Here is a 21,404-nt window from a genome sequence, read left to right on the forward strand (position 1 = left end):
TCAGATGATGCAAGATGCGGTGGCGTTGCAGCAATGAAATGGTATGCCAGCATACATATTTTGTATGCTGTGATCTATTCACTTTTTTATATATTGTCTTGTTTTCGCTGTACTGACCTTAACAAAGTGAATTTCCCTTGTGGACAATAAAGTACAACTTGACTTGACTTGACAAGACAGGAATCTGTTCGCTTCCCAGAACACGTGTAGAGATCTGATAGGATAAATGTCGATAGCAGGAAATGACAGCTGACATCATAGGAAGTTGATGCATAGGAAAAATCTCCCATCTCTAAAACTAGAGAGAGTGCATAAGAAAAGTCTCCCTGACTGAACTTTGGCTATAGCAACAGATCATTCTTATCAGAGGTCACTTTCATAAATTACACACAAAATGTGTATCTTTTGTTCGGACAAATGCATTATGCCATCTTTGATTCCCTTATTAAGCGGGGGGAAAGTTTACGGTATATCTACACTCTTAACAATCAAAAAAGTCCTTATTCAAGGCTGCCATGTGTAGCCTATACAAAATATTCTACATGCAATAAACAATTCAGATATATCAATGGAGCAGCATTGGCTACACAGCATGGTTGCATGCAGTTGCAGTTGTCTGACCAGCAGCACATCATGGTTATCCTGAAAATATTGAGGTGCATGAAATACATTATGAAAGGAGAAACTGTGAAACCACTGGATATGAGAGGTAGAGTACGTGTGCACGGTCATATAGCTGTTAAGCAAGTCCAGTGCTATTTCCCCATGTGACCCTGGCACGGCTGTGTGAAGTGAATGGTCTGTGAATGAATCAGTGTGTGAATGGGGGTCAGTCAGATCCAGGCTGCCAGCCTCTAACTGACAGAGAGACAGTGGGCTCTGTGGCCTGTGTGACACATAAAGAAAGCCTGGATAGAGATCTGCAGAGGTAGCAGAGGGCAGCCATGGGGACCGCTCAACCGGCAACAACAATAAGACAGGCTCGGCTGTGCTAAAGCTCCCCGGCTCCAGAGACAAGCCGGCCCAAATAAAGGCTAAAAACACAAACTTCACATCTCATTGGACAGGGCCACTGTGACTGGCCCGCGAGGGCCCAAAAGATGCCTACTCCACCACGCAGCCCAAACACAATACACATGATGATATGTGAATAGAACAAGTTAAAAAACCTTTCTTTGACTTTTATGTTGCAAATCAGAATCATATTTTGTAGAGCCGTCTCACTCAGGTCTGTTCAGGGAAAAGGTTTTACACATAAGGACATCAAACCTATTTTCACCTCATAATACAGCCCAAAGGAAATTGCAATTATTCTGTGACAGGGGTGACACTAAGTCAATCTTTTTTAGGTCTTTTTCACCTACATGGATTAAAACTAACCTAAAATGTGTTTTTTTTCAGTGGGTATATCCAATGATTTTTTTTTTTTTTTTTTTTTTATCTATTCACCTCTGGTCTGCAAAGCCATATGTTCCATTGTCGAGCAGTAGTTTGCAGGGTCATAGATTTCATTGGCTGGTAATTCCATCTACTGTGTAACAGCTTGTAGATAATAGGCTCTCTGTGGCTGAGGGGTGACCTGCTGATCCATACAGCGGTATTCACAGATCTAAAGAGATCTCATCCTCTTCATATGGCACGATCAGCCATACCAAAACACACACTGGTGAAGGTGATTAATCCCCTTTGTTTGTGAGTCACTGTACAGATCTTCTGGAGACCTTCTGGGCATCTGTGGGGCATATGTCCTCTCAGCTTCCCTCTGGACCCTCACACCCACACACACACTTGCATCCCTGGCCTGCGCGGTGCTGCGCTCCACCTGTGTTTATGAGTGTAACACAGGACCGTATGCGGCCACATTGCTGAGATCACAGCCGTTCTCCTCCGCCACCCAGCCAGCCGGCCGACCCGGTCATCCCACATACGCCCCCCCCCCCCGGAGCTGTGGGGGTGCAGGGCAGCCGGAAGGGGGTACGTACGACACCCCGCATTATGCTCCAGTGGCGGACGAGAAAGGGTGTCTGTGAGCGCGGCGACGGGCTGTTTATTGATGGAGTGTGAAGGGAACAGAGGAGAGGAGAGAGCGATGGAGGAGGTGGATGGAGGAGGGTTGCTTCAGGGGAACGCGCTGTGAAAATAAACCGCGCGGGCCGCAGACAGTGGGGCCAACAATGGCGGGGTCAGATGCCAGGTCGCTCCAGGGTTCGTGTGCCCTCTCTATAAACACTCGGAGATGACATTCATTCTGAGATCATCCTTTCCGACCGTTTGGCCTTTGGGCTGGACCACCTGAGACCCAACAGAGTTAAAGGAAACTAAACATATGCCCGCACGCACACATATGCACGCGCGCACACAAATGTGCACACACACGGGCGCGCACACACACACACACACACACACGGGCGCGCATGCACGCACACACACGCACACACACAGAGACACACACACGCACGCACGCACGCACGCACACACACACACACACACACACACACACACACACACACACACACACACACACACACACACACAGAGACACACACACACACACACACACACACACACACACACACACCCACACCCACACACACACACACACACACACACACACACACACACACACACACACACACACACACACACACACACACACACACCAAACCCTACACCCTGGCCCTGGCCTTGCACCTCTCTGGACTGTATCCCTCTGAGTCTAAACCAAAACATACAAAGCACTACCAGGAAAGTGAAGGTATGGCTCCAACACCATCCATCACCCTACAAGCCTAAACCCCACCTGGAAACCTTGACACACACACACACACATACGCTCAGCGCCATTTCTAAAGTCAATAATCAAAGCTCTAAATATTATCTTTATTCTATTATGAAATGTGACTGCTGGCAGTGACGGGCATCTTATCTCGTGGGCGTGAGTTTGTGTTTGGCACCGCTGCTTATATTTCAACGTCCAATCTGCCAAGCTTGTGACATTGCCCAGTATTGTTTGGTTCTACACCTCATGAGCAGGCTATGTTCTAATCACATTGTAGGAGCGAGGCAGCCTTTCAGGACAACGTTTTATCAACAAGGAGTGAACGGCATCACGTCGAAATCGGTCTTTCCGAGGCGCTTGTTGAACTCCATGCTTCTCCGTGCAGCTCTGACCCTCGTGGTTGTTTTCCGTGGACGGGGACCAAGAGATTAAGACGTCCGTCCGATCTCCCGGCGGACTGCCTCCCTACCAGACAGCCACCACCGAGGCCATCACTCACTTTGCATTCTGGCTGCCTTGGAAAGTTTCGTGGCAGGAGGAACAGTGCACTTGGAAAAAGCAACCGACTGCCTAAAGATGGTTGAAGATTGTAATAGTGGAAGACGGCCCGAGGAGTTTGATTTTCCTGGATTGTAGACTACTCATGTAAAATTAGCATCTATTATTAAGGCTTGACAAAGAGATGAGCTAATGGAAAACACATGATGGTAATGGTACTATGAGTCATTTAGACCAGTAGTTTTCAACGTTGAGTCTGTGGACCACCAGGGGTCGTTGCAGGGTTCCAGGGGGGCCCCCAGCAAATTGATGAATGCACCATTGTTGCATTTACAAGAAGTTAACACAATTAGAGAATGTATAGAATAACTATTTTGATGATAGTTTCACCGTTTTCTCTCTACATACGATACAGATAGACAGTGATGGAATTCTGGAGGCTGGGCTGAACCCTAACCCCCCCCCCACACACACACACACACAAACAATAATAAGTTACCATCTAACAATTTTAGAGCCGTTATTGTTAAACTGTAACATTTTTTGCTGTGGACAAATGTTACTATTTCACAATTTTCTTGAGACTGGCTGGGACAAAATCATTATCTAAGAATAATAAAGTTCTCAGTTTTGCGTATAAATGTTCTTTCTTTAAATTTGGGGGGGAAAATGTCAGAATCACTGATTTAGATGATGCCCTCTCTAATAGGGGTGAAGGTTGTGTCATCATTCGTGAAAGTCTGCTAGCAGCTAGCCTACCAGAATGCAATCTGACAGTCACGGCTATACGTGCCAAGAACATGAGAAGGGACATATGCCATTACCAAGCGAAGCAAGCATTTGCAAAATACACAAACAGCATAATGTTTCAGGTTTGAACTGTTAACATGTTACAGTATGTCCAGTATGTTCCAGTGACCGTTGAGAGGTGATGTAATATTTAAAACGGCCCTCAGCCCTCAGTATGGAGACTGGAGAGAGGGGCGGGGGTCCATGGATTAGCCGTGGATTCAAACAGGAGACTAATTGTGCGTCCTGTATCTATGGCACATGTGTACGTACACACAGCAGTGGGTCCTCTGTGTGAAAGGCCTATGTGTCTGGGCGTCTCTGACTTAATGACACTACTTACTGGGCCTAATTCACATTCAGCTTTCTTGTGCATGTTTGGAAAGAAAAAACATGCGTGGAAATCCGGCCAACAGAGAATCAGTTGTGTCAGTCAGAGTGGAGGTGGACGCAGTTATAGGGCCTGTGTTTGACCTCCTTTGATCCCTACACTGGGGTCAAAATAGATTTATGTTTATCCTTTTATCCCAGACATCGTTGGGCGTGTTTACATAGCGGGAGCTTGAAAAGTGACACCTTCAAAAAAGTATTTTTCACCCGAAGTCAGTTTGCGAGCCACTTATGAGGAGCGTTAGTGCCAAAAAAGGTGCATGCACGGAAAGGAGTGGTTTGGCCAGAGAGTAGGAGGAGAGCTGGAACTTGGAAGGGAGAGACAGAGCTGTGTGTGTGTGTGTGTGTGTGTGTGTGTGTGTGTGTGTGTGTGTGTGTGTGTGTGTGTGTGTGTGTGTGTGTGTGTGTGTGTGTGTGTGTGTGTGTGTGTGTGTGTGTGTGTGTGTGTGTGTGAGAGAGAGAGAGAGAGAGCAAAACAGGACAGGGCAGAACCACATCTTTCCACTCCTGTGTTTTTATTTGAGCTTGTTGCGTCTCACAGGAAATGCCCTCCACTGTTTCCACAACGGCTTCTTCTTCTATGTAAAAGTAGTAGACTATTAATAAAACAAGAGAACAGAACAGGACACACTGCTGTGAGTGTTACTATACCAGTTTCCCTGCTTTTCCTTCTCTTCACAGTTCCCACAACTGATTTAAATCTCTCTTTTTTGACTATCATGTATCAAATCACAATCAATGCTCTGCAATAGCAAAAGGAAAAAACACACTCGGTAAAAACACATGTTGTTCCACCTTTAGTTCTTTCCTGAACATGTGAAAGCCCCTCATCTCTTGATAGGCGCCAAAGGAATAAGGACGTGAGCAACAGAGGCATTGTTCAAACTACTTGTGCTTATGATTCAGATCCTCTTGTCAACCAGCCACAAGCATCTGATATTGTGGTAAGTAGGCTCACATGCAACGCAGTACAATACTAGAAAAGTGCACTCGGTGGAGTGCAGATCTCCGCCAGGCCGGCGGTGTCCCCCAAGCTGACCCATAGAGCATGTGTGTGACAAGACATCGCCAGAATGTAATGTGTTAGCGACTGTTCTCATACTGTCGCTTTCACATAATAAGCTGGTGGACTCGGTGCGATTGGGGGGGGTGAAGTTGCAACATTGTTGCGATTTTCATTTGGTCTGGTTCGCTTTCACACCTCAATTTGTCAAGCGCACAAAACTTTCTAAACAATGTCACATGGTCGAAACAGTCACTCATCTATTGGACAGAATAGAGAAGGGAAATGTCTACTCTCCAGCAGGCTTCTTGCCTGGCTGAGGGCTGACTGAACAACACAAGTGAATCCGCAAAACACAAACCATGGAGCAACACCACCTGCGATATTGGGATTTCTTACTTTGGTGTTACTATCAAATAATTATTTAACAAGAATGTGCCCAATATGAGCAGCAGATGAGGCAGCAAGCTGTTGAACATGTCATTCTGCATATGAGAGTAGCCTACATACCGAAGGAGATAGGCAAGCCGGCCAGCTGTTGAGAAATGTGATGTTGTTATGACGACGTATGTCACGATGCGGTGCGCAGGTACTGTACACGTGTGCACGCCGCAGTGTTTGTTTTGCTCCCTTCTACCGTCTTCTACTCATGATGCACTACATGAGGGCATGAGATGCACTGGCGCTCTTGTGTTTAGTCCGTGTTGCTTTCACACAACAAACGAACCGCGCCAGGGTTCACTTGGAAGCGAACCGAGACCCACGTTTTCAAGCGGACCCGAGGTTGTTTGTTTGTTCCGTCACAGAGTTCGTTTGTGCTTTCACACCACCCCAAATAAACTGCACTATCCGAGGAAACGAACTCTGGCGCGGTTAAAGCGGACTAAACAGCTTATATGTGAAAGTGCCCTGAGATGCTATTGTAATTTGTTATTATTATTGGCTGCTTTTATTGTAGTGTTTTGTTTATGTATTCATGATGGGTTTATTTTATGTGTTGTCACCCACGTATTTATGTGTTTTTGTCAAGTTTGTTATTGTGACTTTGTGTTAGAATAATTGTTTTTTTTTTTATTAGGTGATGCGGTCAAACGATGAAGTGTGGGATTGGGGTTTCTCAAGGGCAGTCTGACTGAGTGTAACACTGGGCCAAATAACCAGTCTTTATTTATGTATTATATACTGTATTTGGAATGAGTGTTTTCTGTTTTTGTTGATTTATGTATTTATTTGTTTCAGATTGATTGTAGATTTATCTATTTATAGTCTTTTTAGTCATATTATTAGATTGGGGTCGTCTGAAGGGCAGTCTGACTGAGTGTATTCCTGTGTCTATGTTTTCATCACACTGGTCCAAATAATCAGTTTTTCTTTCTTTCTGTATTCTATGTTTGGTAGCTGTATTTGATGTCTTTTTTTTTAAGTATTTGTTTGTTATTATTTGTTGAGATGTGTATTGTTTTGTTAGTTACGGCAGCGTAGAGCTGCCACACTGGGAAAATAAAATATTTTCAGTATCTCGTTATAATGAGATAATTATCTCGCTATAATGAGATATTCTCATTATAACAGATAATTATCTCATTATAACGAGATACCTAAAATATTTTATTTTCCCAGTGTGGCAGCTCTACGCTTCCGTAACAGTACAGCCCACCGGTGAGGAGGAACATTCTTTAAGTTTGAAATCCATGCTGCATGGTGTAGGCTATGTATTGTAATTACAGACATCACCACATTTTAATACATATAAGGAGTCTGGAGATTTGAAGGCTGTTGGCAGGGTATTTTTCTTCTTCTATTCTTCTTCTGGTGCAGGGTTGGTTGATTTCACATTCACTCAACATCAACATATTAATTTCCAAACATCTTATAATTTTGATCCAAGTGTGCCTATCACCAGACAATGGAGAAGTAGCTTGTCTGCATGCAATAGCCTACATGATTCAGATAACGTCATGATTTCGCACATTATATCCTCCTCCAACAACAACAACAGCAACAACACCACAATCTTTGGAGGCAATCTCTGTTTATTATGACGCAAGAAATTATTAAGCAATCAAATAATATTCTCCGGTCATGAAAATCTACCATTGCACTGACAGATAAATGTTGAAATTCCCCAGCATACTATGTCTCTGACTCTACAGACCTATAGTATGGCTCTACCAAACAACAGGCTGGTTAGCTCAGATGGTAGAGAACCAGACTTACAATTTAACAATCTTGGGGTTCAGGGTTTGAATCTCACCTGGAAGGGAGAGTTTATTTGATAAGGATATCTTTCACTTTATATTAGGGTGCGAAAAGAGTAACAAATGGACAGGTAATGATTCAGTACTCATAAACTACAGAGTATGATGCACCACTTTACAATAGGGTACACAAAAAGAGTAACTAATGGACAGGTAATAATTAAGTAATGATTCAGTATTCATAAACTACTGAGTATGATGCACCACTTTACAATAGGGTACACAAAAAGAGTAACTAATGGACAGGTAATAATTAAGTAATTAAGTAATGAATAACTAATAATTAACTATATACTCCCAAACTGACCATTGACTAACCATTAACTAATGAGTAATTACTCTACTAAGGAACTAACAACTAATCATGAACTAATGATTAACTACTATACTCACAATGTATGATTAACTAATGATTAACTAATACATTCACACACTGACATTTTGGAATCATTAAGTAATGATTAACTACTCTATTCACGAGCTGACATTTAGTAATCATTAGGTAATGATTAACTACTCTACTCAGGAAATTAGATACTAATCATTAACTAATGACTACCTACTCATTAACTATGATTAACTAGTGATTGACTAATGCCAAATTTTTCATTAGCTACTCATTAACTGGCTATTAGTTAATGGTTAGTTTACTAGTAACTACTAGCTATAGTATTTGTGTACGTTATTGTAAAGTGTTACCGCATTGACTGATATAGGTTCGGAAAATATTATTGCCGTGCGAATTAATCGCACGAAAAAAACGTGCTCGGTGTGTAAGGACCTTTAACCGTGAGAAAGGAAGCCAGACAGACAGAAAACACACAGAACACACGCACAGACAGCGACAGTCTCATAATCTCCTGGCGGAGATAACAAGGAAGTGTGACCTTGCATCTTTGCATCAAGCACAATGTAAATCATAATCTCCTGGCGGAGTATTTGGGGTATTTCGGATAACTGTTGGTAGCCTATACTTTAATTGTGAAATTTGTAACAGGAAGTTTCGGTTGTATTCTTTCTGACTTAACCGTGAGAAAGGAAGCCAACCAGACAGAAAACACGCACAGTCAGGGCCGTAGCTAGCTATGAGGACGGGGAGGTCCGGACCTCCCCTAATATTTCAGAGAGAAAAAAAAAAAAAAAAAAAAAAAAAAAATTATTATAAAACAATCTGCATGGAAAAGCATGAAAAACACGGGATCGCTTTTATTTTTAAACGAAAGGCAGGTCAGGCAGGAAGTCATCTGACGCCGCGTCCGCGGTAACTTGATTCCGAGAGAGCAGCAGCATGGTGGTGAGTGATGACTGTCTGTCTGCCTGGCGAGATAATTGAAGGTGAGCGAGCTGCGAGACAGTGAGCGAAGTGAACGACAGACAGTGAGTGACACTGACAGATTTTTTAGCAACAACCAAGAAAGTAAGTGTCTAGTCTGTCTCTTAAGTAATGTTACCTGTGTGACACGTTGGGATGCTACTGGCTAATCATGCATGATGCCAATTGCCAAGCTCCCGAAGTCAGGTATGCAGGTGGCTATATGCATGGTTTCAGTTTCATGACCCAATAAGTAACAAAAAGAGGTGGTGTAAAGTTAAAAACAACATAATATATTATATATATATTTTATTTTTCAATCGTTCCTATCAGGAAAAAGTAAATGTCCCTCTGTATGTTTTTTTTATTATCGATGATGACTTTGTGTGTTGTGTACGGCTTGGGTTGTGTACCTGTGTTTGTAGGTGTCATTTTGATATGAATTTGGCTAAAACAGTTTGTGTTTGTTAGTTACAATTATGTTGACAGGAGAGCTGAGCAGGTGGTGACATGAAAGAGAATATACTGAATAATGACATCACAACAGTATAATCCTAATGTTGATTTAAAATGATATATTACTCTAAATATGGCTTAAAAAGGGGGGGGGAAAACTCAATTTTTTTTCGGCGGCGCCCTCCCCTTGCTGGACCTCCCCTATTTCGGAACCCTGGCTACGGCCCTGCGCACAGACAGCGACAATCTCATAATCTCCTGGCGGAGATAACAAGGAAGTGTGACCTTGCATCTTTGCATCAACCACAATGGTAAATGGAATGGTAAATGGACTGCATTTATATAGCGCTTTTATCCAAAGCGCTTTACAATGTGCCTACATTCACCCATTCACACACCGAAGGCGGCCAGCTGCCACGCAGGGTGCTGGCACAGCCATCGGGAGCAATTCGACAATGTAGACAAACACAACAGTTATCTTCATAAGAAGTGTAAAACTCAGACCTACTTCTACATCAGTGACTCAAACTGTCATATTCATCATTGGACTGCTCGCCAGTTGTCACACTTACTCCCTAATTGTACTTGGCCAATTCCCCCTGCTGTCCCGGTCGTTGCTCCACCCCCTCTGCCGATCTGGGGAGAGCCGTAGACTAGCACATGCTTCCTCCGACACGTGTGCAGTCGCCAGCCGCTTCTTTTTCACCTGACAGTGAGGAGTTTCACTGGCAGGACGTAGCGCGGGGGAGGATCATGCTATTCCCCCCAGCCCCCCCCCCCCCCCCCTCGTGCCGAAACCTTGTATCTCCAAAAAAGCTATTTTTCACAAGGAAGAAAAAACGTTCACATTTTAATATACAGTGTAATAGTAATAACAACATTACTAACCAGTAATATAACATATTTCACTGGTCCAAAGTACCTGAAACTTTCACAGGTTATTTTTGGGTACCCCCTAAATCCATTTATGAAATAAAAAGAAAATGGCCAAATTTGGAGATACAAGGTTTCCACCCAACAGCAGCGTTATGTAGGATAGATAGGCCTGTGAGGATGACAAGCAGTCTGAAATAGGCTTCTGAGCAGAGGGCCAGAGAGGGGGCGCCCGGCCGCGTGCTGCGGGCTGCATGAGCTGTGTTTTGCTGTCTCTTGCTGTGTGTTGGTTTAGTGGAGAAGCCGAATGGAAGCTCTAAATCCCAGTTAAGCTGCCACAGTGCTGGGAGAGCTGGAAGCTCACAGCCACGCTATCTGATCATCAGCGCTGCACTGGTCTGCTGCCGGGAAGGCCCGCTGAGCCACAAACATCCTGTTTAGAGAGGGGGAGAGAGAGAGAGAGATCATTAGAGAGAGAGAGAGAGAGAGAGAGAGAGAGAGAGAGAGAGTGAGAGACTGAGAGAGAGATCATTAATAGAGAGAGAGAGAGAGAGAGAGAGAGAAGAGAGAGAGAGAGAGAGAGAGAGAGAGAGAACTGAGATCATTAGGAAAAAAGAACAAGGAAGTGAATTGACAGGAAGCCAGGAAGGTCTGTGCAACTATGAAATGGAAAGTCACACATCTAGGCTATTCTGTGTCTGTTTGTTTACCAATCACTTTTGAAAAGTACATTTCTGACAATGCACAAACAGGAGTAAGACATACTGTGTGCAGGCAAAGAACCAAGTGCAAACAGAGAGGCCAGAAAACTGAAAATTAGCCCAATTAGGACTGCACTGCACAGCTAGCAATCTCTCCCCCATCTAGGCCCAGACCAGCCACAAGACACAGTCAGGAACTCACAGAGGATCTGCTGGCTTGCGTTTGGACAGCTTCACTCCCAGAGTAGCCTAAACTCTTGTGCCATATTTTGGAATGTCGTCAGCTGATCTTCTGTGTGCAGCTCGTCAGCTGATCTTCTGTGCGCCGCTATGCAATAAATAACTTGCTGAGAAAATGAAGGATATTTGATGAGGTTGTGCGGCTTTCCATCCCTGACTCTCCATGCTTAGGGCAGCATCGCCCCCTTGTGGAATGGTAGTTACAATGTTAGAATGTTCCCTTCAAATGCAGGAGGAGTAAAAGGATTGGAATATGTGTAAAAAGTTGTCAAACTGTCCACATTACACGGAGAAAGGCTGACTCAAACCTGTCAGCAAGTGAAGCTTTCACAACAGACATGCACACATGAATAATAATTAGTTACCTGGTAGAACATGTACCACAATTTAAGGCTTAGTCCTTCACGCGGCCAACCCGGGTCCGATCCGTGGCCCCTTGTCCGCATGTCATCTCCTGTCTCTCTCTCCCCAGCTTTCCTGTCTGCCTACTGTCCTATCAATAAAGGCATAATTATATAATATATAATACGGCTATCTAAATCTATTATGAAAGCTTCACTGGCAGTAGGGTTTGTTTCATAGCCTTTTTCCCTCTTTAATTGCATTCTGCTGGTCTGTTTGAAGGTTTGAATTGTTTAGAAATCCTATTTCTGTTGTGATAATGGATTTAGGGGAACAGGGCCTACTATTTTTAGCCCTTCAACCTGAACCCTAACTAGTTCCAGAACTGGGACAGAGCACAGAGGTGAACCAAAACTGAAATTGCCCCCAAGCTTTTGCTGCTACTGCTACATGAAATTACAGGGGAAACAGGATGTGGAAGCTGAATACTTGTCTTCCTACGTATGTATGTTGCTTCAACAAAGGCTGCGTTCCGATCAGCTAGTAGTTCCCAGCAAAGTGGACTGCACAGGCTATATTCAGCCATATTACTTAACATACTATGTGCACTCAGTTCACTTTGAAGGGGGAAACTACTAGCAGATCGGAACACAGCCAAAGTCTTGGAAAAGATCCATCAGTGTGTGTGTGTGCAGTGTTACTTTCAGTTTGGAATGGAATCCTTGATGACAGATCAGAGGCTTGCTTCCTCATACTGTTTGTTTTTATGGGGAATTTTGAATCAGTCGCAACCACCAAACCAGAGTCTGAAAACTGTAGCAGAACGGTGTGTTCTGCTACACATCACCCCGGGTGACTCCCCAGTCAACACTGTGGAGTCCTTCCCCTTCCTGGGATCCATCATCAGCCAGGACCTGAAATGGGAGCTGAACATCAGAGCTCTCACCAAGAAGGCACAGCAGAGGATGTACTTCATGTGGCAGCTGAAGAAATTCAAAGTGCCAGATGGTGCACTTCTACACCTCCATCGTTGAGTCCATCCTCCTCACCTCCATCACCGTCTGGTAGGCTGCTGCCACTCTCAAGGACATTAACAGACTGCAACACATCATCCGCATCATCCAAGGTGATTGGATGCAACCTGCCATGCCAGCAGGACCTGCACACAGCCAGGACACTTATGTGGTCTCATAAGATCATGGCTGACCCCTCCCACCCTGGCCACAAACTCTTCAAAACACTCCCCCTCGGCAAGAGACTGAGGTCTGTTAAGACCAGAACCTCTCGCCACAAAAACAGCTTCTCCCCAACCACCATCGGCCTCTTCAACAAGGCCGAAAGCCCCCTCTACCAGGGACCCTACCCCCCACAAAAGCCACTACCCCCTACTTAACTCAGCTAAATCCCGCCCACTGACATGGGCTCCCCCCCCATCAAATGTCACTTTACAGCTTTACAGCTACAGCAGCTGGACTTCACTGGTGACTTGAAAGTATTATAGCTGCTTCTACCAGAACGTTACCCCATTAGATTACTCAGTCTTGTTAACTACATCGAGCACCGCTTAGACTGTAATTCATATTTAATTGAATGCCTATTTAACTTGGACTGTAAATTCATATTTAATGCATACAGATCACCTCCTACTCGTGGATATAGGACTGCACTTGCAACATTGTGATTGTCTTTTAGTTATTTTTCCTATTTCTTTATCTCTGAATATGGACATAATCGCTACGCTGCATACTGACACTAAGACAAATTCCTCGTATATGTAATCTTGCATATTGTGGCAGTAAAAGTGATTGTGATTGTGATTCTGAAATGACACCCATCCCATCCCTACATGATCTATTCTATTCTATATGATCTACTGTACATGGTAACCCTCCTTGTGATGACGGGTGATCTACTGTATGTAAACTTTTCACTGGTTAGCTTTTAAAGAATAAAAATAATAATAACAACAACAACAACAACAACAACAACAACAACAACAACAATGATAAGAATATAATAATAAGAATATAATAATAATAATAATAAATACATTATTTGGCTGTCTGTTTTTTTATTTTACATTTTGTACATGATTGGCAGGTGCTTTTTATAGAGTGAGACAAGTACAACGCCATCATCACAGAGTAAAACAAAAACACTTGAAGATGCATAATGTGGTTGTTTCAGATGGTTAGGAGTGTGATAGTGTCTTCATGGCTGTGCTGCTGTGGTGAGTCCAGGTCCACTGATGACCATGTGCTCTGTGAAGAAATGAAAGAAACTAGTGCAGACCAGGCCAGCAATGATGATGCACAGACAGTCATGGCCAGTAGTGAGGAAGCTGCTTCCAAGTATATTACTTTTCAGTCAAACGAATGGGTTATTTTAGAATATAAAATATGATTTTTTTTGAGTTTAGGGCTGCAACTAACAATTATTTTCATTATCGATTAATCTGTCGTCACTTTTCTCAATTAATCGATTAGTTGTTTGGTCTATAAAATGTCAGAAAATGGTGAAAAATGCTGTTCAGTATTTCTCAAAGAGCCCAGGATGACGTTGCCCACAATCCAAAGGTATTGAGTTTACTGTCATAGAGGAGTAAAGAAGCCAGAAAATATTCACTTTTAGAAGCTGGAATCAGATAATGTTGACCTTTTTTCTTCCATTTTTTTAAAACTCAAAACGATTAATCGATTATCAAAGTAGTTGTCGATCAATTTTCTGTCGATCGACTAATCGATGAATGTCTACCGATGTAAAAGATATGATCAGTTTCTTCACTCTCCTCAATGCGTGTCATGGCAGTAATTAAAAAACTCATAACTCGAGAAACTCAGGGAAACAACCTCATTTTCAAAATGACAAACACTTTAAGATGCATAGGTCCTACAGAAGAAGCTGAATATTTGAATCGAAGATTCCTGTCATGACCCGGTTACTTTACATGGTGCATGTTATGACCCATTAAATGCTGTATACTGTAAATGGATATAAAGACAGATGATGTCTTGATAGATATAAGACATATAAGGAATGCAATCATCAAATTATAATTCTGAAATTGAAATTGCAACCACATGCTGCTACCTATGCCATGGTGCCTCATGGGATCAGATTTGTGACTTACGGGTGACACCTCAAACAGTGGCAGGTCCTTGTGACTGCTCAGTGGTTGCCATGGTGACTCATAGACACAGATCTGCAGGGCAAAGTCAGGAGGATCAGGGGAAACGACAACCATCGGTCCAGCTGGCTCACACTGCATAGCACACAGAGAGAGAGAGTGAGGGAGACACTCAAAAACTCTGAATTCTTCCTAACAATATTATAAGCAAACTTACTTTTTTTTTAATCAAATCTTTTTTCCAGATTTTTCTGCCCAATTGTACACTGGCCAATTTCCCCTGCTGTTCCAGTCGTTGCTCCACCCCCTCTGCCGATCTGGGGAAAGTTGTAGCACATGCTTCCTTCGATACACGTGCAGTCGCCACCAGGTGGTGGGGGGGGGTCAGATCACGCTATTCCCCCCAGTTCCCCTCCTTCCCGAACTGGCGCCATAACCGACCAGAGGAGGCACTATTGCAGCGATCAGGACATATACCCTTAACTCGGCTTCCCACCCAGAGACACGACCAATTGTGCCTGTATGGACGGCCGATCAAGCCGGAGGTAACATGGGGCCTCGGAACCTGCGACCCTTGTGTTGGTAGGCAGGGAACTGCTGCCCTACCCGGACGCCCCAAATGTACACATTCTGTTTTTATTTGCATTCAGGCAGACAAGACACAACCACCCCTAACGTCCCCTCCCCACCCACCATCATCATCACCAGCCTGATACAGATGCACACATGCTCAGTGCTCACAGCAGAGTAGGTGTCCTTGTCTCTTCCTGCGGCGCGTCTCTTTTTGTCCTTGCAGCGTTTGTTCTGGAACCAGACCCTGATGACTCGTGGGCTGAGGCCGGTCAGCTGGCCGAGGCGGTGCCGGGCCGTGGCATCCGGCCGGGGTGTCTGGGAGTAGCAGGCCAGCAGGACTCTCAGCTGAGACTCGCTCAGGACGGTCCGAACTCGCACCACACCTCGCCGCCGGACTCCCCACCCTCCCCGATCCCTCGTCCTCCTCTCAGCGGGTGAGGCTGAGTCTGTAAAGGACAAGAGAGGACAAGACAGATGCGTCATTATTGATGGAAGATGACCGGCTGCAAACTGTCTAGGCCAGTGGTTCTCAAAGTGACCCCTAGGGGTCCTTGAGGGGGTTCCAGGGGGTCCCCAGCAAAAAGGGGGACACTTTATTTTCACTACTAGCCACACAATGACAGAATGTATGACAGGTTTGGTCATAGGTTTTGTGATAGGAATCCACATGTTTACGAAGTATTCATTAGTTATTCACTGATTACTTATGTTATTAGTTATTAGTTATTATATATGTTATTAGTCACAGTCTTTCATTATGTAAACTATAGCCACTAGCTTAACTATTGTAATGAATGCAATGTTAGGTCTCTCTCTTTCTCTCTCTAAGTATACAGCTGCATACCACAGAAGCATCCCTCAGTCACTCTTTTCTTTTCAAGGCTGAAGATAAGGCTCAGAGCAGGGAGTGAGAGACATGTATCCAAAAAAGTGATATTTTGTGGACTCTTGCACAAGGACATCTGCAGGCGGAATCTTCGCAGACTTTCAGCTCAGACAGGCTTCACCTCTCTAATGAGATTGAATACACGTTGTGTAATAAAACATCTAAAAGCAAAACTATTATCAGATGGGGAACCCTGGGACACAATCTTATCAAATGGGGGGTCCGTGGTCTAATTTGTGTCAGGTTTCGGGTTGTCCGTCCGTCTGATGAACTGATTTTGGTCGTCAAAGTTCAAAGTTCAAGGTCACTGTGACCTCATGTCCATCCGTCCGTCCCATTCTAGTTAACGTGATATCTCAAGAACGTCTTGAGGGAATTTCTTCAAATTTGGCAACGTCCACTTGGACTGAAGGATGCACTGATTCGATTTTGGTGGTCAAGGGTCAAAGTTCAATGTCACTGTGACCTCACGTCCGTCTCGTTTTCGTGAATGCCTTGGGGGAATTTCTTCAAAATCATATCTTCATAAATCCCACTCCAAGCTGAAGTAAAAAGTCTCGCAGGCTCTACTTCCCCGAACCAGTGAAGAGAGCTGCACAAAGCACCTTAAGTTAAGATTTTCCTTAGAGTCCGAGTTCAGGTGTCCATACAATAGAATCAGCTGCACAAAGCACCCTTAAATCTTGTGCTTATGTTTTCCTTAAAATGTTTAACCTTAAGGAGAAGATTTAAGGGTGTTTTGTGCAACCTTAACACCTTAACTCGGACTCTAAGGTAAATCTTAACTTAAGGTGCTTTGTGCAACCGGCCCCAGATCTTGAAGCTGCGCCGGCTGCCATGCTGTTATTCGAGCTACAGATTGTATTTACAGTCAGCTCCAGCTCCAGGCAGCTCTCGGTGCAGGCAACATGGAGGGAAGGTAAACACTGTTCATCTGCATATACGGATGTTACTCATCTAGTCTCGCAGCACTGCTGCCACACCGCAGCAGCAGTGGAGCCTTTGTAAAGCAGGGGGCTTTTGTTAAGAACAAAGAAAACATTTAACAAATAATCAGGCTCCATCTGGGCCCTTCTTGATCTAACTTCTTTCTTAAAAAAACACAAAAAAACACACACAAAACAATACTAATCTAAACTAAACTTGTACCACTGTTCCTTCAGAAGTTGTAGTTGTCATAGACTGTGCTGCATAGTTGATTGCTCTATTGCTGACGAAAATGTGTTATTGCAAGTCGCTTTGGATAAAAGAGTCTGCCAAATGACGTAATGTATTATGTAATGTAATGTAATAATAATAACATAACACAAAAACCCTCACGCAGCAGCAGTGCAGCAGAAATGCATAACCAAATGAGCAACATCGGTACTACTGATTCTGTAATGATAGAAAGCTGGTGGAAAAGTTTAAACTATGGACTAAGAACAGTTAATTTGCAAAAACAGTTACACTAAATGCCATTCTTAAAATGAACAAACAATATCTGTTTGATACTCCCTGGAGTGCACATAAAAAAACACATTATCGAGGTAATTTATGTGAAAATGATCAGGTGAATAGGTTTTAATTATGATTTGTAATAACAAAAATATATACAAAATATAGCCGCAAGCGGCGATGCGGGGTCCAAGCTTCCGGTGACTTGGGGGGTTTATATCAGATAGTGCACATTTATTCAGACTTGGTATGTGCACAAGTAAACAAAGTTTGGTTGAGATCCGGTGACCTGACGGTTTCCAAACAGTACTAGTAGTAGTAGTAGTAGTAGCAGTAGTAGTAATAGTAGTAGTAGTAGTGTTGGTAGTAGTGGGAGTGGTAGCAGTAGTAGCAGCAGAAGTACTAAGAATAGTAGTAGTAGTAGTAGCAGCAGCAGCAGTAGTAGTGGTGGTTGGCTGTTATAGCGCCACCATCTGGTGGATTGGTGTAATTTTTTCCTCTGAGTAGTGGGTGATGTCTTGAAACTATGTGGAAAGGTGGGTGATGTGGGGCGTATGGTTTCTGGGATCCACACACTTTTAGGGCAGGAAAAGAACAAAAGCAAATACACACAAGTTTAGACATTTATCATTTCAAAACGGTTTCACGTATCCAAAATCCTTTAATAACTTTAGGTCGGGGTAGTCCATAGATAACCCAGAAAAAGTTTTGTGTGATTTGGCCAAACAGTCTAGGAGGAGCTCGCAAAAGTAGGTTTTTGATAGAATTCAAAATGGGGGAAAATCTAGGCACACACAAATGGGCGTGGCCTATATGGATAGATGCATATTGATCCAAGGAATCCAGGATAAGTGAAATTTTGAGTATAGGACACACGGTTCAGAAGATATGGACCATAAGGCGAAATGGTCTGTTATAGCGCCACTATCTGGTGGATTGGTGTATTTTTTTTTCTCCGAGTAGGGGGTGACCTCTTGAACCTATGTGGAAAGTTTAGGTGATGTGGAGGGTATGGTTTCTGAGATCCACACACTTTTAGGGCAGAAAAAGAAGAAAAACAAATAGACAATATAGCCGCAAGCGGCGATGACGGGGTCCAAGCATGGTCAGTAAGGGTGTAGTGGTCAGTAAGGGTGATGGGGTCAGTCAGGGTGTTGTGGTCACATAAGTACTTGTGACTTGAAGTAGTACTTGGATAGAAAGCAGTTTTTGTGTACAATATCCCTTTAAGTATCTGGACAGAAAGTGGTATTTGGGTAGAACATACTGTCAATACGACAAGTACTTCTCTGGCTCTGCAGATACATATAATATGGTCTACAAAATTAAATACAACAGTCTGGATAGCTCCCTTGGTAAAGCTCATGACTTATGCTAACTAAAGACCATTGCGGCTCAAAGTTCAAACCCCACGTGGGATGAACAACTTTAAACTTCAGACAGGTAAGTCAGTAACAGTAATTAAAACCCCACATGTTGCCTCCTTATTTTGCGGTGTTTCATGAACTTTTTCAATATCTTGGAAATGTTAGCTGGAGATTGCGTGGCTGTGTTCAAGAACGTGTTTTGCAACAGGAGAGGTTAGTTCTTGTCTCATGATGGAGCTTTTGTGTTCTGAAATCAGAATTTTCAGTTGTCATTGTGTCTTTCCCACACACACATCAAACCACAGGGCGTAGTGGCGTCCACTACAGAAGGTTGATGGGTTTTATCCCTGAAATTGCTTTTGGTGACTATAGCCAGCACCCTGCATGGCAGCTTGTTATGCAGTCCATTTACCATTAAGGACATTTTTGTATTACACACATAATGCACCACTTTACATTAAAAGTCTGCCCTGAATGGAGGTGTTTGAACTAATTGGTGTGGGTTGTGCTGTTACAATGAGCACATGAGTGACAAGGATAATTCAGATTGAATTCTATTTTTGGACCTTTCACATCTGAAGACACAATAATGTATCGGAATGTTTTTCCTCTCATATATCTTTCAGTGACGTCCAGGACTAGGCCAAATCACAGCCGATTTGGGGATCATTTAGACATCTACACAGGAATGTCAAGATGACGTCGAAATATGACGTTACCATGAATAGGCATATTCAGTTATTCTGCTATGTACACAGTGTGTATTCAGCAGCGTTATACATAATTATATCCAGATTAACCTTCATTCTACATTATCAAAAAATAAAACAGTTACCTGGCCGTGGTTTGAACCCAGGACCTCTAGCTTTGGTGTCTGCTACTCTACCGCTACACCATCCTTCCACAGCAATGGCAAGGCATGGATGTAACCTTATTATGGCATAAACTTGTTTTTATTAAAATGTGGGTGTCAAGTCTTTGTGGATCGGGCATTACTGTGTGACATCTAAACCAACTATGTATTATGCTACAGCAGATGCAGAACCCCAAAACACATTAACCCCACCCAAAATGCTACATTCCAACTTCCAGTAGTAGTAGTAGTAGTAGTAGTAGTAGTAGTAGTAGTAGTAGTAGTAATAATAGTAGCAGAAGTAGTAATAGTAGTAGTAGTAGTGTTGGTAGTAGTGGGAGTGGTAGCAGTAGTAGCAGCAGTAGTTGTAATTGACCGGTTAATGAGTTGTGGGCAATTTAGTGTTGGCGTGTGTTTCATTAAAAGTTTCGAGATTTATCATTTCAAAACGGTTTCACGTATCCAAAATCCTTTAATAACTTTAGGTCGGGGTAGTCTATAGATGACCCAGAAAAAGTTTTGTGTGATTTGGCCAAACGGTCTAAGAGGAGCTCGCAAAAGTAAGTTTTTGATCAAATTCAAAATGGCGGAAAATCTAACAAACAGAAATGGGCGTGGCCTAGTAGGTTAGATGCACGATGCTCCAGGGAAACCGGTAGATGTGGAATTTTGATTCTACGGCTCGTGGTTCAGAAGTTATTGACCGACAAACGTGAAATTGGCTGTTATAGCGCCACCGTCTGGTGGATTGGTGTAATTTTTTTACTCTGAGTAGTGGGTGATGTCGTGAACCTGTGTGGAAAGTTTGGGTGATGGGGGGTGTATGGTTTCTGACATCCACACACTTTTAGGGCAGGAAAAGAACAAAAGCAAATACACAAAAGTTTAGACATTTATCATTTCAAAACGGTTTCACGTATCCAAAATCCTTTAATAACTTTGGGTCGGGGTAGTCCATAGATGACCCAGAATAATTCCCATGTGATTTGGCCAAACGGTCTAGGAGGAGTTCGCAAAAGTAAGTTTTTGATCAAATTCAAAATGGCGGAAAATCTAGGCACACGCAAATGGGCGTGGCCTATATGGATAGATGCGTATTGATCCAGGGAATACAGCCGAAGTGGAAGTTTGATTCTACACCTCACGGTTCAGAAGATATGGACCATAACGCGAAATGGTCTGTTATAGCGCCACCATCTGGCCGATATGGGTAATTTTTTGTTTCTGAGTAGTGAGGCACATTTACAATCTATGTGCCCAGTCTGGCTACGCTGAGCATTACAGTTTCTGCTGTACATACAGTTTTACCGGAGAAGAAGAAAAAAAATAATCGGAACAGATACAATAGGGATCCACGCACTTCGTGCTTGGACCCCTAAAAATACATCAATATATAATTTAAAAGGATGGAAAATACGAACGGAGATACCTGTTTTTTGCAAGTAAACTCTTCGAGATGTGATATTTAATCAATGCACCAACTGTTTAACACAGCAATAAGCAATACACTGCAGATCCAA

General features: G+C 43.2%; 1 protein-coding gene across 1 annotated transcript in view; it reads right to left on the reverse strand.

The window, feature by feature from the left end:
• LOC310786028 (insulin gene enhancer protein ISL-3-like) overlaps window positions 1-21,404 on the reverse strand; it is a gene marked incomplete at both ends in the record, with an annotated part of 36,819 nt that overhangs the window by 11,541 nt on the left and 3,874 nt on the right. Inside the window, 2 exons of the mRNA XM_083647213.1 lie at window positions 14,772-14,903; window positions 15,462-15,787. Of these exons, the coding sequence (XP_083503339.1) occupies window positions 14,772-14,903; window positions 15,462-15,787 (458 nt within the window). The remainder of the gene's footprint in view (window positions 1-14,771; window positions 14,904-15,461; window positions 15,788-21,404) is intronic.

Source organism: Poromitra crassiceps, assembly GCF_964638095.1.
Source record: "Poromitra crassiceps genome assembly, chromosome: 12".
Classification (NCBI taxonomy): domain Eukaryota; kingdom Metazoa; phylum Chordata; class Actinopteri; order Beryciformes; family Melamphaidae; genus Poromitra; species Poromitra crassiceps.